At 44.7% G+C, this 17,945-nt stretch overlaps 1 protein-coding gene across 1 annotated transcript in view; it reads left to right on the plus strand.

The window, feature by feature from the left end:
* The first annotated feature begins 405 nt into the window (after positions 1-405).
* The window catches only part of cttnbp2nla (CTTNBP2 N-terminal like a), a 25,526-nt gene continuing 7,986 nt past the window's right edge, over positions 406-17,945 (plus strand). The window contains exons 1-2 of the mRNA XM_080845853.1: positions 406-446; positions 7,434-7,541. Of these exons, the coding sequence (XP_080701979.1) occupies positions 408-446; positions 7,434-7,541 (147 nt within the window). The 5' untranslated portion in view covers positions 406-407. The remainder of the gene's footprint in view (positions 447-7,433; positions 7,542-17,945) is intronic.

Consider the following 17,945-nt stretch of genomic DNA (forward strand, 5'->3'; position numbering starts at 1 on the left):
TGGTTTTTGATTTTCATTCCATGGAAAAATGCATTCTTTGTGTGGCGATCGCGCGTTATTCACTCGGATTTAGACTGTGATTTGGTATTCTCTCATTCACGTCTTCGGGCGAAACAAAAGCGCATCAGAAATGGTCGTTTCATCAAATCACTAATGATTTGTACGAAGACACGATGAGCGAACGCACAAGAGGGGTGAAGACGTTACAAAATGTACACAAAGAACCTAGCTCCGAACCCATGCGACACCCTCCTAACCCTGCCTCCAGCCAATGATTCCTTTCATTGGTCAACAGTTTGGAATCGGACATGCCGATTGGATCAATCTTATGTCACACACTTTATCCTTTTTCTGCTGGGCTTCGCTTCAGCATAGTTTCCTAAAGTCACTTCGGCAGTCGTTCTTTGATGGTGGACTTAAGCTACCCTGGAATGGCACCTACTACGGTAAACTATTACATTTATTTGTATTTTCCCGCTACCCATTGCACTCGGTGGACTGTTTGGTAAGGTGTACGCCTATTTGCTTAAACTTTAATGATGAGGCTTTGCCTAAACATCAACGATGCCTTGTTGCTTGTGGAGCTGGTAAACGTTGTGAGGATTACTGACACACATTCAAATTGATGTTTGAGTCAAGATGAATAACATTTGATTAACCTATTCGGGCACAGTATCACTAAATTATATATGTTTAAACTCGTCAGATTTACTTACGTCCTACTGTGGTTCGATGCTGTGCTCCGTTTAAAACATTAAATGGATTTAAATGATGTAGCCTATGAGTGAATGGTTATGGAGTTCATGTAGTCAGGCCTAGGCTATTTTGTTTTTGTCGTACTCTACCTGTGTTTGTTGTGATAGCCTACTGAGTTTAGAAGTTTGGGATTAATGTCAGTCGTAAAACAATTCAGATTATCTTTATTTACCAAAAGACAGTGGAATTGTGTCCTTTTAAGTTATACTAGTGGGATACACACTGTTGCCCTTCCAACTTCTAGATGATATTTCTTTTTTTGAAGACAATGCTTTATGTTGGTAAGAGTGGCTACCCTTTCAACATACCCTTGACACATCCTGTAATCTATTTGGCTATAGAAAACTAAGTTGAGCTGTGTTCATATGTGCCCGTTTTAAAGCTATATGCTACTTTATCTTTTTGTTTTGGTTTGTTGTAGTTTTGCCCAGTAAACAACAACAAAGCAACAGGTATTGAAACACCCATTACACAATTATCTCTATCTTAAGAGTTTATACAACTGATTTGTAATGATATGGGTGTAATCTTGGAGAAGCTACTGGTAGTAAAACCGTATTGGTCCATCTTTTATGTGTGTGTGTGTGTGTGTGTGTGTGTGTGTGTGTGTGTAACATATATCGTAACCGTGCAACGCATCTGTTGTATTTGTGTCACAGCAAGAAAGCTGCTTGAGAAGGCCTTGGTGGTGTAGCTTAAAGGAGGCCAGGGGATTTCAGTAATTAGCTCCTAACATGCTTGGGTGAAGCAGGACTTGGGACAGCCGCTCCAGGATGATGTTAGACCGCAGGGGAACGTTAGCCCCGTTGTGACCGGCCACTGAGCACTCTGATGCGGAATCTGTCTATGGGTCAATGAGGTGATTTATTTGATAGAAAATGCAGGTTGTGCAATTTTGTTGCATCCTTAAAAAAAAAAACCAGACAAACAAGGATAAAGAGATTACATCTCAGAGCCTTTTCCAAGAGAGCTGAATGCTAAACAGTGTGGGAATATTTGGATTTCCCAGGCTGTTGCTTTGGATAACATTCTTCTTTTCCAAAATATCCCATTTATAAGGATTGCTGCTCAGCAGGCAAGGAGTCTTGACGCTGAATTCAAACAGGCAGGGCAGAAGCTTCCATATGGTGCATAAAAATTACAATGAGGGAGACCGTTTTGCCGAATGACCACTGTGCAATGCACAGCGCTGAGTGTGCCCTCCGGAAAGTTACAAAAAACCTGCCGCTCACAGCTGATTCTGAGGGGTGTTCAGTTCTGGTTCTCTTAGAGCTCACTGCTGCTGTTGGCACAGTGGACCGTGCAGTGTTGCTTGAGCGGCTGGAGAATCGTGTTGGGGGTAAGGGGAAGGGGAAGTGGCTTGCTTCTTATTTTTGTAATAGGGCCTGTATACTGATCTTTTCAAATGTTGCACCCCTCTCATGTGGAGTTCCACAAGGTTCAGTATTTGGACCCGACCAGTTCTCACTTTATACCAGTTCTCACGTTTATATATATTGCCTAGGGTTGATGATATTCAAATATATATTCCTCCTAATTCTGGTCAATACAATACAATCTCTTGTTAACTGCTTTGAAGACATCAAACTTTGGATGGGTAATAGCTTCCTCAAGCTTAATGAAAATAAGGCAGAGTTTATTGTTTTTGGTTCCCCTGACATTAACAGAATCCTTGGTCCACTCACACTACACTAGGGCTGGGACGACGCGTCGACGTCATCGATTACGTCGACGCAAAAAATACATCGACGCAAAATATTTTGCGCCGATGCATCATTTGAAAAAAAAAAAAACTGTTTAATTAACGGTTTGATTACATTTTTATTTAAGAAAGTTGAGCCAAGAGAAAGTTGAGCCAACGGAAGATTACACGAGTAAATACAAAAGTGTAACGACATAACGCAGATAAGCAGAGACAACTTAACGTAGGCCCTAGGGTATCGCGGTATATCGGGCAGTAGACGTAGTTTGTTGATTGAGTGATCCGCGGTCGATTGTTTATTTTCTACGAGATCAGCTGGCAGCTTCAGTGGCTGCTAGCAACGTTTAGCTATCACTGCTAGTTGAGATTCAACGGTGTGTCGCTGGTTTCCCTGGTAACGGACAGACGGTTAGCAGCTAGCCCTGGGTCTACTCTACCTTCTGATTGACGCTCTTTGCCCTGCCATCCACGGACATCTCAGTGTGACCCATCTCTCTGGACCATCGAGGTACTGGGCTCCAGTTTTATTGAGTTATTATCCTGACATTACACACACATACATAGCAAGGCGCTCCTTCCCGAACTGAACGGCATTATACAGACATTCATATCGCTCACACACACCGCCAGCACAGCCGCTTGCCGGAGCGGCATTAAACTCTGTGGATTGACAAATACGTCATCGTACGTATTCTGAACTGTGACCATCGACTTTTGAACTCTGAACTCATACATCTATTCGGAACACAAAGAACTGTAAAATACATCGGGATTGTATTGCCATATTGTTATATTGTTATTGCATTAGCTAAGTTGTTTATTGATTGTATATTTATAGCAAGCGTGAACGAGAGAGTGATTGGGCATTAGGCCACTGATATTGAATGGGTATGAAAATAGTGTAATAGTTATTAAAGCAAATATTTAGAGTAGGTTCATTGAATGTATCTATTTATAATAAGTAATATTAGTAAATATCTTATTTAATACTGAATGGTCTTCGTTGGCTCAACTTTCTCAAACATTTGTATGACCTGGTTAGGTGATTTTCTTCAATTTTCTTTTGGAATTTTGAAGAGCAATAAACAAACACATATTGCAATGTCAAGGGATTCATGTTTTTTTCCCCAGATGTAGAAATCAACATGTATAGTAAATTGCTATTAGTGAATTAATGGGGAGATAATCGATAATCGAATCGAATCGAACTGAAAAAATGAATCGTTAGATTAATCGATGCATCGAAAAAATAATCGCTAGATTAACCGTTTAAAAAATAATCGTTTATCCCAGCCCTACACTACACCAAAAGCCCATTTTAAAGAATCTTGGGATGTTCTTTGACCCAGATTAAAAAAATGGACAAGTAGATCAATGTGGTTGTTAGAGCTTTTTTTTACCTGCTGAGATCAATTAATGAAGTGAGAAATTTCCTATCCCCAAAAGATTGTGAGAAGGTGGTCCATGCGTCCAAACGGGACTTTTGAAATACATTATTCTAAGGAATAACACTTATAGTTCTATCCAATATATTTTTATTAGGCTTATTTTGATTTTGCTTGCTTATGTTCATTTTTAATTTTCTTAGCTGCTTTCCGTTTAGTTTTTTGATCTTTTATTCTTTTATTTTATTCTTGTTCAATTTCCTTTGTCAGTTGATTCCCCCTCGTCTGTTGTTTTTAAATGTGCTCGGCTATATAAATAAATGTGATTCGACTTGACAGCAAGTGGATTCCTACAGCCAATTTGCCCCTCAAAACGTCTATTTAGTCACTTACAATGTACTTACTAAGCTGTGTTGTTACTGCACACTCCCCACATCTATGCTGATGGACCTACTGAAATGGATCTGGCCCAGGTTTGGCTCAGGTCTGGCCCAGACTCATTCCAGTGTGCTCTGTACATGTGGGAAATCTGAGCCCTTCTCTGTGAACACATGTGTACATGAAAAAGTTACAAGTGGCTGTGAAATTAGTGGGGCTTTAAAATGAGACTGAGGGGCGGAGCAGAGTTGTAATTAACACTGTTCGCGTGGTCGAACCACAAACCACCAGTGTGGTAACAACAACGACTAAAGAATGTCTCTGTGAACATAGCCGATGGTTGTTTGACAGATCATCTCGCTGTTTGTAAACCCACTCGCATCACACGCTCGTGCTCTGTAAAGTCCCTTTTCTAGCTCTTTCGAGTATCTCTCATCTCGTCACAGATATCCCAATTCTCTCTTAGAACGCGAGCTGTCACTGGGGACTGTGGTGTATTTTCTCATGCCAAAGTCAATATGGCCTCTGCCGCGTGAGAGCCGGTCTTACTCGGGAGGACAAGTCAACGGTCTGATGTAGCCTAGTACAGTAGCCGGAAAGCTCTCCAGCCGCCTCCGATGCCAATATGCAACGCGCTGAGTGCGGCCCTTGAGACCCTGACAACGTGGAAAACTTGGCTGGCGAAGTGACGCGGCTCGCTGGAGACTGAAGCACCTCAGTCATTTGAGGCTAAAAGTTGAGGAGGGCCATATGAACCCAATCATTCCTTCAGCAGACTAATGGATGAACATCAGGTCCTCCTGGAAATGTTAGCTAACTAGACGTGGCAAGAAGGGGGAGGAGAGAGAGAGAGAGAGACTGGAGATGCATTTTTTTTCCACTATGAAAGAGAGAGAGATTCACAGAGATTTAGAGTCGGGTCACTTTATGTATCTGTGATTCTCTGAGTGTCCACAGATGTAAAATGTCTCAAATCCGAAACGTCCTACAGGATGTCTGAATGTCTAATGTCTAAAAGCGTTTTTATTTATCACTCCCTCTCAGCTGGCATGGGTTTGCATACAACTGCACAGATAAGAGGATGAAAGTTGACGACCAACGTAACCTAAACCCGTTTAACTGCATGTGTGTCTTTTATTTGTGCTTGTTTAATTTAAGAGATGCTGTCTCTCCTTTTGAACTCGATATAAATCTGGACCCTGTGGCCAAACGGATTTTTCCATTCCCATGGCTCCGTGCATGAGAGTTAAGCAAACCCGAGTGATTCCAGTAACTGGGAACACCAGTCATCATGTGTTGGACGGCCAGTGCAGTGGCGTGTTGAAGAAGCGCATGCTGCAAGCCTGACAAGAGCAGCAGCGCAACAGCAGCAGCGCAGTCGACGCAGCACTGTCAAAAGTATGCGTGCCCTAATATGTCCTCTGAAATAAGACATCTGTCTTTCTCCTCTATCCAAGTAATAATTGAGAGGAGAATTCCGAGGTACGACTGGCCTTTGATAACTCTGATAACTACTGACACAACGTTATGGTATTTTTCCAGAAGGGGGGAATCTATTTGTTTGTCATGGCTGCGTATCCCAGTGTACATAAGAAATAACACAACATCTTGTGTGCGTTAGAGCGAAACTGACAGGCAATGGATTTTAATATGGTATGGAACAGAGCATAGTAAATCATTCTCAGATTGACTGTAAGTTAATGCAGACCCACATTAGGGCTTTTAAGGATAACCCGGGTTATATCCCCCTTTAAGGGTCCCTCTTCCCCTTCAATGGACTCAGGCTTTTCCTCTACGACTGAAAATGCAGCGGCAGCTCAATCTGCTTTCCATGTGTTGTGGAGTATGGAAGAGGAAGACGTCTACAAGAGAGAGAGTAATTTATGAGCCTGTAAAAGGGAAAGCCCAACAGTCATTTGGTGTACGAGGAATAGATAGGGGCCGTCTGGTGATGAGCTGCATGAAGATGAGGGGCTCTCAACTACTCAACCAGTGCCTTTTCTTTCATGAAATATTAGCATTGCATTTTATCAATAAATCATTATGACTTTTTTTTTTTTTTCAAAAACTTTGTTCTAGATTTGATGTATCTGGAAGTATTTTTGTATCTATGGACGACTCTCTGTTTCTTGGATATTGGTTTCATACGTATAGTCATAGTTCGTACATCATCTTACTCTGGGCATGACTCCTGATTTGATCAGTGCCTTTGTTCCATTTGATTTAAACACATTTATGTAACGTTGTGGCTATGGTGCTCTTCCAGCTAACTCACAGGAACTACAAGCACACTCAATGGAACCTTACTAGAACTCCTTTCCTCTACCGTTTGCTCCAGATGGACCCTCCCTACATGCTAGGCTTAAAGTTAATTGAAGTCTATTTATTAATTTCCTATATTGCATAGCCTTAAGGTATAGTGTATCAAAGTAGGATTTTGTAAGATCAGAGAATGGGTATGCTCATCAATTATTAGTGTGGGATATTGTACTTGGTGGTATAGTTCCTGTAACAAGAACTGTGTAATACAAGGTGTAATCGTTTCTGTAAAGCACCTCGAGACAATCTTCATTGCCAGAGGTATGCGGTAGGCGGATACGAATACAGTGCAAGTGAATTGAGTGCATTATTCCTGTTGAATGTGCACCGTCATGCCATGTCATATGGACATATGGATGACTATGTATCAAAGTAGTATTTTGTAAGATCAGAGAATGGCTATGCTCAGAAATGATTACTGTGGAATAGTGTACTTGGTTCCTGTAACAAGAACAAAGTTTCCTGTTGAATGTGCATCGTTATTCCATGTCATATGGACATATGGATGACTCTCTATGTGTGCCCTTTGACCCCAGGAGTCCAGGATGAACATGGAGATTTATTGCCTAGGGTTGATGATATTCAAATATATATTCCTCCTAATTCTGGTCAATACAATACAACCTCTTGTTAACTGCTTTGAAGACATCAAACTTTGGATGGGTAATAGCTTCCTCAAGCTTAATGAAAATAAGGCAGAGTTTATTGTTTTTGGTTCTCCTGACATTAACAGAATCCTTGGTCCACTCACACTACACTAGGGCTGGGACGACGCGTCGACGTCATCGATTACGTCGACGCAAAAAATACATCGACGCAAAATATTTCGCGCCGATGCATCATTTGAAAAAAAAAAAAAACTGTTTAATTAACGGTATGCCCTTTGACCCCAGGAGTCCAGGATGAACATGGAGAACCTGAGCAAGGCTGAGCTGCTGATGCTCTTCAGCGTCCTGGAGGGCGAGTTGGAGGCACGCGACCTGGTCATCGAGGCCCTCAGGGTGAGCCTCCACGGAAACACATCACGTGACCTTCTAGCCTCTGTGTGTTTGTGTGTGTGTTTGTGTGTCTGTGCGCGCCTGTGTGTGTGTGTGTGTGTGTGTATGTGTGCGTGTGTGTATATGCCCGGCCACATGGACTGAGCTGATCCTTTAAATAGCCACGATGGGCAAGCCTCTTAACCTACTCCACATGACCTCGCTTGCCTATATTTCACAGCAATGACTCCTGCTTCAGTGACTGAGCCTTCAGTTACACCAGTTATTTATTTTCACATTTATATTAGTTGACATGTCGTCATCATCAGTAAATCATGTCTGTATGAAGCCTCTCAATATGGGTCATCTAGTGTAACTCAGTTTCATTGGCATTGCACTATTAATAATAGACATTATCTCAAGGCGTTGTAGAGAACACAAGGCTTGAACCCTCTGTGCTGTGATGATACACTCGATCTTCTACCATCTACCAGAGTACATCTGGTCACTTTTCCAGACATTTCCCGTCGTATTCATATAAGATAGACACAAAATAGCATTGGCATGGTTAGTCTTAGTTAGTTAGTCTGATAGTAGAGGAATCATCGCTTACCAGGAAGAAACCTTGAACAGAACCCGGCTGATAAGGGGGGACCCATCTGCCTGACAATTGCTCTGTACAGCAACAGAAGAAGGGGTAGTTAGCTTGTGGTGTGATTTAACCCACAGCTTCAGCAAGCAACTCCGTACCCAGGAAGTCTGTAGTGCATCGGCTGTAGTGCATCGGCTGTAGTGCATCGGCTGCAGTGCATCGGCTGTAGTGCATTGCCTGTAGTGCATCGGCTGTAGTGCATCGTCTGTAGTGCATTGCCTGTAGTGCATCGGCTGTAGTGCATCGGCTGTAGTGCATCGGCTGTAGTGCATCGGCTGTAGTGCATCGGCTGTAGTGCATCGGCTGCAGTGCATCGGCTGAAGTGCATCGGCTGTAGTGCATTGGCTGTAGTCCATCAGCTGTAGTCCATCGGCTGTAGTCCATCGGCTGTAGTGCATCGGCTGTAGTGCATCAGCTGTAGTGCTTTGGCTGTAGTCCATCAGCTGTAGTGCATTGGCTGTAGTCCATCGGCTGTAGTCCATCGGCTGTAGTCCATCGGCTGTAGTCCATCAGCTGTAGTGCATTGGCTGTAGTCCATCAGCTGTAGTGCATTGGCTGTAGTCCATCAGCTGTAGTCCAGCGGCTGTAGTGCATCGGCTGTAGAGCATCGGCTGTAGTGCATTGGCTGTAGTGCATTGGCCCCATGCAGGTGCATTGCAGCTCTGGGGCGCATTACTGTAAGGCTGGATGTGGGCGACGGGGAGTCGAGGTTTCCTCAGCGTGGCACAGCACTGTACCCAGGGGAGAAATGAGTGCCGTACCACGCGATGGGAAGCAGGTGTGTGTGTGTGTGTGTGTGTGTGTGTGTGTGTGTGTGTGTGTGTGTGTGTGTGTGTGTGTGTGTGTGTGTGTGTGTGTGTGTGTGTGTGTGTGTGTGTGTGTGTGTGTGTGTGTGTGTGTCTCTCTGTCTCTGTCTCTGTCTCTGTGAGGTCGGGGACATACCTCGGCCGCTTCGCTTCTGGTAGGACCCTGCCTAGGGCCGGGCCAGATCTGTGCCAGAGGCAGCCGCTTGTCTCACTGCCGTGACATCCTGTTATGTAAGAACATAATGGGATGGAGGCTAGTGTTATGCTACGCTACGTGTTTATGCTACGCTACGTGTTTATGCTACGCTACAAAGATAAGCAACTGGGGCTTTAGCCTGGAGGGTTAGGGTTATGCTACGCTACGTGTTTAGCCTGGAGGGGATGACTGCTGGTTAAAGCATCTCTGGGTTGTTTTGAAGAAGAGCATATTTGTGTGGTTAGCATTACAGACAAACATAGCATTACAGACAAAGACTGCATGCTTCTGCTTTAAAGCAGCCCAGTCTCGACTCAACTGTCACCTCGACTGCCACACTTAACTTTTTACTCTCTTCCCAACTTTTTTTTTAAAGAACTTAACCGTTCTCATCATCATCCCAAGATTGTTTGGGACTGTTGCTTATTTTCGCAGCCGGAATACGATCCATTCTGTGACTACCCCCCCTTTTTTTTTTGTTAAGCAGCAGTGAAGTAGCCCCTCGTACATTCCAGAGCAGAGTCTGGCTGTCTTCCCACACCCCTGGCGGAAACTGGCCTTCCAGCCTGCGCTGATCTACAGCGGCCAGAGTCTGTCAGGAGAGAGCGAGACGGGGAGGGAGAGACGCAGAGCAAATGAAATAAACTGCAGGACTAGCTGGTGCTATGGGGATGTGTGTGTGTGTGTGTTTGTGTGCGTGTCAGCGTGTGGGGGAGGTTGTGTTCTTGTCTGTGTGTGTGTGTGTGTGTGTGTGTGTGTGTGTGTGTGTGTGTGCGTGTCTGTCAGGGGCAGACTTCTAATTCATTCTAAATTTGTCTGGCCTAGTGTTCATTGACGACAGGGATAGACTGTTGAGCAGACAAGACTTGACTCTGTAGCCAAACTGCTTACCCTGCCCCTTCCCTCAAGTTGAGTTGTTGGTAAGACCATCATGTAAAGAGACTGACAGGAATGAAAATGGGCTGAGGGTGTGTTGAAACATACAACTTTATTGTCATTGCACAGAGTACAAGTACTGAGACAACGAAATGCAGTTTAGCATCTAACCAGAAGTGCAAAATATCAATAAAAGTGCAGAGTATGTTCATATGTAAAGTGGAATAAGTGAATAAATAAGATATATACAGTAAGAGTTAAGCATGAAAAATGAACAGAATTGGGACTAGCAGCAATTGAGGTAGGAAGTAACCGAGATGTACATCAGTCTCTCATATCTAGCTCTTCCCACCCAAGTAGAACTGAAACCTGCATGCTTGACTGTCAGAGTCAAGGGTTGATTGTTTCTCATGAAACGACTGACCTGGTTTCAGCGTTCCCATTTGTAACGATGCTGAGGATAAGAGCATCTCAAACTGGGGACTAGGGAGCATGTTGCTGCACGCATCTACACTATTCACAGAGGATGTTTTAACAAGCCAGAGGTACAGCGAACACAGGACCTTTGCAATGAGGCAAGAATGTTATAGGAAAGAGAGGGGAATGTCAAACAGTGGGGGTCCTCTGCATATTCTTAGGGAAACTTAAATGCTCTCTCTCTCTTTCTCTCTTTCTCTTTCTTCCTCCTGAAGTTTTTTTCAAGGTAGGAATATTGTGCCGTCATTGCGCTTCACCATTCTGTATAAAAGGTTCCGAGGTGGAATGGGGGGGGCGTTTTTCCGCCTCTGAGTCGGCAGCGGAGATAATCACAGATCCCTCTGTCAAAGATCAAGCTATGTCAAACGTCAGGCCTCTGGTTCTGTAACGCCGGCATGCTATGTGAAAGGACACGCTAGGGCGCCATTATGCCCCCTCTGTATGTTCAATACAAACAAGCAAAGGCAGCCAAATGAGAGGTCTTCTTGACATGATAACTGCGGGATCCGTGTAAAAACAGGAACTCTCTCTGTTTGTCATTATTCTTATATGAGCTCTTCTCGGTCTTTCTTTCCCTCTTTCTCTCTCTCTCTCCCTCTTTTCCTCTCTCGCTCTCTCTCTCTCTCTCTCTCTCTCTCTCTCTCTCTCTCTCTCTCTCTCTCTGTTTTCAGCTGAGCAGCTGGTCTCAGAGCTGAGGGCAGAACACAGAGGCTATTTTCCCAGAGTCCGATTTCATTTCATTTTCCCTTTTTTTTTTTTTTTTTCTCTCAGCCAAGTTCTCTGAATTTGACACTGGTGTCACTCCAACATGAAGAGATCATTGTCAGGTCTTACTCTCCCACTCTCCCCCCCACCACCCTCGGCTGGGCTCGTGTGTGTGTGAGGGTTTTTGTGTGTGTGTGTGTGTGTGTGTGCGCTGGGCTCGATGTGTGTGTGGGGGGGGGGGGAGACCCTCAGCTGGGCTTGATGTGTGTGTGTGTGTGGGGGGGAGACCCTCGGCTGGGCTCGATGTGAGTGTGTGTGTGTGGGGGGGGGGGGGAGACCCTCGGCTGGGCCTTTTGCTGCCCTCTGTGTGGCTTAGCGCATGGAGTTAAGCACACTGGTGTTTTGCTGTGCCGATGTTATCTCTGCGCTTCATGTTTGTAAAAGCACAGGATGAGAAACAAAATGCCTCTGCTTAGGATTGGGGTGGGGTGGGGGTGGGTGGTGGGTGGTGGGGGGGGGGAGACCTCTACTCTAGGATGAGAGAGAAACAGGCCCCTGCTCAGAGATACATGCACGGATAAGGGCACTGCAGTGCCATTGTTATTCACACTGGTGAAGCGTGGGAGCGGGCTGGAATCCTGCAGAGCAGCTGGGCTGGACCTGGCTCAGGTATGGGCCAGAACCTGGCCAAGACCGGGCCAGAACTGAACCACAGTCAGCGGCGATCTGGGACAGAGACGTGGCCACTTACGGAGACGATGTCCAGGTCTTGCCGTTTCTGTAGATTCCCAGCCGACTCAGAGATTCATGATTCCGTGGGGTTGGTCTCCATGCCTTCAGGCTGTTTTTTCAAAGAGTCCCTGTTGAGTACATGTCCGTGACAACCCTTCAAAGAGTCCTGTTGAGTACATCTCCGTGACAACCCTTCGCTTTGAAGCACCGGGCGGCATAAGTGAGCACTGTTTGTGGTTTCTGGGTGGCAATTCCTTCTTCATGACACAGAAAGCCTCTCGTCACTCACGTTCTCTCCTCTCGAGCAGCCATGAGCTCATCAGAGACGTGTCATCGTGCTCACTCTGATACAGACCTGGCCCACACCCGGCCCACACCTGGCCCACACCCACCAGATCAACACCAGGTCTCTTGCTTATCCGCTCCATCAACTGCTGTCTGGCCTGACTGTCTTACTAAGCGTGTGTCAGCTTGTGGCAAAAAGAAAAGGCGTCCGATCAGCAACTACAATGTGGCATTGTATAGTTACACACACACACAGATGTCTTAGCAGTGAGGCTTATTGCATATTGGAGGTATTTTGTGTTGTTTTATGAATGGAAGCAGACGGCAGATGTCATCATCATTGTTTTGGCTCACGTTGCCAGTTTGTGCAGTTGCCAAAGCACTGGTAGCTTCTGTCAGTCACTCCAAAGGTCTGGCGTTTTTTTTTTATTTTTCTGGTGTCTCAATCTCGGCCCTTTAAGTGCTGAGCTGATGGAGGAAGTTTGGATTTGAGAACTAAGTATGGGCAGGCGGAGAGGAAGTGATGATCAGCTTCGGCTTTGAATAGCACCAAAATGGGAAATGGAATAATCCAGCGACCTTGTTGTTGCAACAGAGCACACAAAAATATGCTTCATAGCAACCATTGCCTCAAATAGAATACGCAAACACAGAGAAACTGATGTGAACTGAATACGTAAACAAAGAGAAGCTGATGTGTGCTGTTGAAGGCCATGGAAGAATAAACAACTCATTGAAAGAAAAAAAAACAGAAACTTTGAAAGAAAAAAATTGCTTATGAAGGGACTATTACCAAGCACTAATAGTCATTCATCTTTTTTCCAATATTTTCCCAGCTTATTTTCTTCCGTATGGTTTCTCAATGTTTTTCCACCAAATCATCACTTCTATACCAATCTATAAAGATGACATCCCAGTCTCATATCAAGTGATTTTACTGAACCTCAATCCAGTAGTTTTGTTTTCAAAGACGATGTCATCCTTGCAAATAATCTTTTATGTGACGTGAGTGGGGGGAAGGTTGTGGTTGTGTGAGAGTGTGGTGGATCATTTGCCACTCCGCTCCCTTAAGGACCTTCTCAGACCATCAGTCTCACCGCTATATTTGGTGCCAAGATTCCAGTTCCCTGTAAGCTCCTTCAGGTTTAGGATGGCAGGCCCTTCAGGGGACCGTGTCGAGTGATAACTCCTCGTCTACGACAGTCTGCCATATCTCGCCTTCTCTATCACGGGATGGCTAATCTCCCCAAGCACTTGCCCTCCAGCTGGTCTGGTCCGATATAAAAGCTCCATCTGGCCCAGATATGGCCCTGTTCTGGCCCTGTTCTGGTCCTGTTCTGGTGCTAATCTGTCTGTTGCTACCTGGCATGTGACAATGCTGCGGGGAGATTACTCCTCTACTCCAGAATGCCCAGAGCTGTAACTGGCCAGTTAGAGACCAAACAATGATGGCCATCAGAGCACCATCAGTAGATCTGTGTCGCCACGAGCCTCTTACACTGGCGGAGATGGAGACTAGACTCCCGGGTCAACAGAGGCATTGGCAGTGGTGGGATCCTGGCAATGTGGAGAGACTTTGTGCCAGAAGTTGTGATTCGTGGAATTGTATTATGAAGCAGAAAAGCTAGATTGTTCACTAGGTTCTGACATATTTTTCCTTGAGACAAACGTTTTTTTAAAAGTTTGTTGTTACATTGTACCACCGCAAAACGTTTAAGAACTTGATGACAAAATCAGAAATAGGGAGTCATAAAACACATAAATACATGGTTCCTAACTGTAAAATGTGAATGTGCATATAATATGCTGAACATTACCGATGCACTAAAATAAATGTCTGGGAAAAGAACAGGAATGATTTAAAAATAATTAGAAAAAGTACATAGAGAATTGTGTGCCCGTGCATTTCTGTCTTTTCAATGAGATCACTTTGACATTCTGTCAACATTTTGGCAGTAGACTCATTTGGCAGTATCCCTTTGGCCAGGCATTCTGCAGATTTTGGTTGCCCAAATTGAATTAGACTAGCCCAAATAAAAAAAATATGTAGAAAGGTATATATATTCTAAAAAGCAATTTATTTACCAAGCACATACTGCAACAATCATAAATATCATTATGCATCTTAGAAAAATATCAAAAAACGCATTTACATAGTTATTCTCTGTAAATATATCACTGTTACAAACCTGAAAATGACCTTAACTGTTTTGTTAAGGTGTGCATATTGCACATCAGTTTGATATCAAATAAATCACCAGAAGTCTAAAGTTTCCTTCACCGGGCATATACACGTCTTGGGTGTGCCAATGACTGTGGACCGTGGGAATATGTTTTGCGGAAGAACAAAAGGATAAAGGTCTGATTTAAACTTCAATTAAATCCAAATTCATGTTCATGTTCATCTTGTGGTGTGAATGCTGTTATGCAATACACACGTTCATCCAGCATGTGTGTGCAGAACCGTATTGATCCTAGCTTTTCTGGTGCACTATTTGCCATGGAATGCTGATATGGCAGAGGACTCTCTCATCCAACACAACCTGACTAGTACCTTACTGATCAACACACACACTTCCATCATGATGAACAACTCATTCACTCAGTTCTGTGGTTTTCCTCCAAATAGCGGAAAGAGTCTGAAGAACAGAAAACACTTTGGTAGCTCGACAGGAAAACTTGATCGTTCAGACTAGTACCTTACTGATTAACACGTACACTTCCATCATGATGAACAACTCATTCACTTAGAGTCTGAAGAACAGAAAACACTTTGGTAGCCCGACAGGAAAACTTGATCGTCCTGAGATGTCGGGTTTGCAATTTTAGCGAGCCCTGGCCTCTGGCGGTTGTGTAATATGGATCACAAAGTTCCATGATCCTCTGTGCTTCATAATCAATACTACAGTTAACGTAACTGTCAGTATAGCCTTATTACCACAGCAGCTTCTGTTTTAGTGTGTGTATCCTGACGTGTGCGAACCACTTGCAGTCGAGCTGATCAAGTTTTATGGTTCTGGTTTGGACTATCTCCTGCCACACACGGCAAACACAGCTCTTATAGTGGTATGCAGAGAAGGGCTTCAGGGTAAAATTATTAACCATGGTTGACCAATCAGTAAACCCACTGTAGGATATTGTTCTTCTCTCATGGTACTTTTGACCATATACAGTACCAGTCAAAAGTTTGGACACACCTTTAATTTCTTTACTTTTATTATTTTCTACATTGTAGATTAATACTGAAGACATTTAAACTACAAAAGCAATGATGTTCTAAACAAAAAAAGTGTTATCTACAGTAAAGTAACTAAAGAAAAAACTAAAAAAATGAGAAGGTGTGTCCAAACCTTTAACAGGTACTGTATAACAATTACTAAACCTTTTCCTAGGCTTTTAGCTCTTTTTGAGAATGTGCATGAAACAGGACGGCCTATTTCCAGAATTCCCCAGTGTGAAGAATCGTTTTAAACCAGGACTAATGAGTTATTCACAGCAGTCTAGAGTGAGATGTGACGCCACATTTTTTGTTTTGGGTATATAAGTACTGCAGCATGGTTTATCTTTCCCACACCTTTGTGCTGCTGCCATCAGACGTAATACAGACACCCCCCCCCCTCCCCTCTACTTCACTCTGGAGTCTCTGGAGTAATCAGACCTCATCGGGTTTCTGCTTGAAGTCAAAGATATTCGCTCGAGCACAGAAGAATGTTCTAGCGTTCCCAAAACACCCATTCCCTCCTCCTCCTCCTCCTCCTCCAGCGCTCCGCTGTTGACCCGAGTAGAACTCTGAAGCCGCAGGTCATGTGTGGTGGCGCGCGTGGGCCAGCGGTTGCGGGGGGGAGGCGCTAATGTCATTGGGCTTCTCATTTGGTTCATTCCCAAGGAAGTAAGGGATGCCACTGCTAAATCTGGAGATCATTTCTCTCTTGAAGGCAGCATTGGTACAGTCAGCGGCTGTCTTGGTTCTCTCTTCAATTAATCCTTTCTGGTTTTGTCTGTACCCTTTTACCCAAATTCTACCTGATGGTAAAGGAATCGGGTCCTAGAGCTTAGAAGGTTCTACAGAATCTGTGCCAGAACTGTTCCGGGGTCAGCTGTGGTCCTGGTTCTATCTTTATGAATTCAGTCCAAGAGCCGTCTGGTTTCCCCAGCTCAGCTAGCACCTGTGGTTGTAGAACAAATCTGACCCTGGAGTAGATTTGCTGTCTTTCTGTAGCTTCACGTAGTAGAGCCAGGTGCAAAGATCACCAGGGCAACAGGTTCGATATCCAGGGAGCTCACGCGTTGAGGACGAGATGTTGGATGAAATGAAATGTATCTGTGTGATGCGCGCCCGGTCAATGCCGGCTCCCCACTGGATCCGCTCCATAGCGCACTGCTATCTGGTTCCATCTCTCTGGTCTTGTCTTGGTCCCGCTAGACCACACAACACCTGGGTCTGCAGCAAATCCAGGTCAGGGCCTCATCTGTTCCCCAATCAGCTGCTATATGGGAGTCCAAGATGAAAGATTGAAAATTCCTGATTCTTCCCACATGAGACAGATGCCTTACATATTAGTCTCGTACATTGTGGTTCTTTTTATGTTTTATGGAAATGTCATGCTGTTGACGGAAAGTTATGGAGTGTTTATGGAATGTATCCGGAAATCCTGAGAAGCAACAGTCCATTTCGAATTCTTTACAAGCGTGTCCAGGAATTTAAGGAGGTAAATTAGATTTGCAAAAAAATAGGAATGCTAGATTTCATCTGGCATAAGGAATGAGCTGTGCATTTTGTCCCTGTGCAGCCGGCTTAATCACCAGTAACAGCTCAACACACATGGAGCTCTTCAGAAAGGTCCCAACTTAAGGCCTAAGAAGGGGGACGGTTTCACTCTCCCTCTCTCTCTCTCTCTCTCTCTCTCTCTCTCTCTCTCTCTCTCTCTCTCTCTCTCTCTCTCTCTCTATCTCTCTATCTCTCCTGCATCTTTTAAAAAGGCAATCATGAGAGGAATGCAAGAGCAGGCAGGCAGCTGGCCTCATCCTCACTCTCCCACTTCCACACACAAACACTCATCAGCAGATGCGTGGAGGAGGAGGAGAGAAGAGGAGGAGGAGGAGGAGGGGGAGAAGAGGAGGAGGAGGAGGGGGAGAAGAGGAGGAGGAGGAGGGGGAGAAGAGGAGGAGAGAGAGGAGAGGGGGGTAGCCTAGCCAGGCAAACAGACTCCCTTTTGTGCGTGGCCTGTTCCACTGGTCCAGTTTGCACTACGATATACACGTAGTCTTTTTCTCTCTTTCTCTCTCTCTCTTTCTCTCTCTCTCTTTCTCTCTCTCTCTCTCTCTCTGTTGGAGATTAACCATCAATAAGGGAGGCCCTTTGCCCTCTGTGAGGGTAGCCTGAGCTGCAGCTATAGCCTACACACTCTGAGGAGGCGGTGGTTGTGTAGCCTACACACTCTGAGGAGGAGGTGGTTGTGTAGCCTACACACTCTGAGGAGGAGGTGGTTGTGTAGCCTACACACTCTGAGGAGGAGGTGGTTGTGTAGTCTGAGGAGGAGGTGGTTGTGTAGCCTACACACTCTGAGGAGGAGGTGGTTGTGTAGCCTACACACATTCAGGAGGAGGTGGTTGTGTGGCCTACACACTCTGAGGAGGAGGTGGTTGTGTAGCCTACACACTCTGAGGAGGAGGAGGTGGTTGTGTAGCCTACACACATT

This window comes from Sprattus sprattus (assembly GCF_963457725.1).
Source record: "Sprattus sprattus genome assembly, chromosome: 10".
Taxonomy (NCBI): domain Eukaryota; kingdom Metazoa; phylum Chordata; class Actinopteri; order Clupeiformes; family Clupeidae; genus Sprattus; species Sprattus sprattus.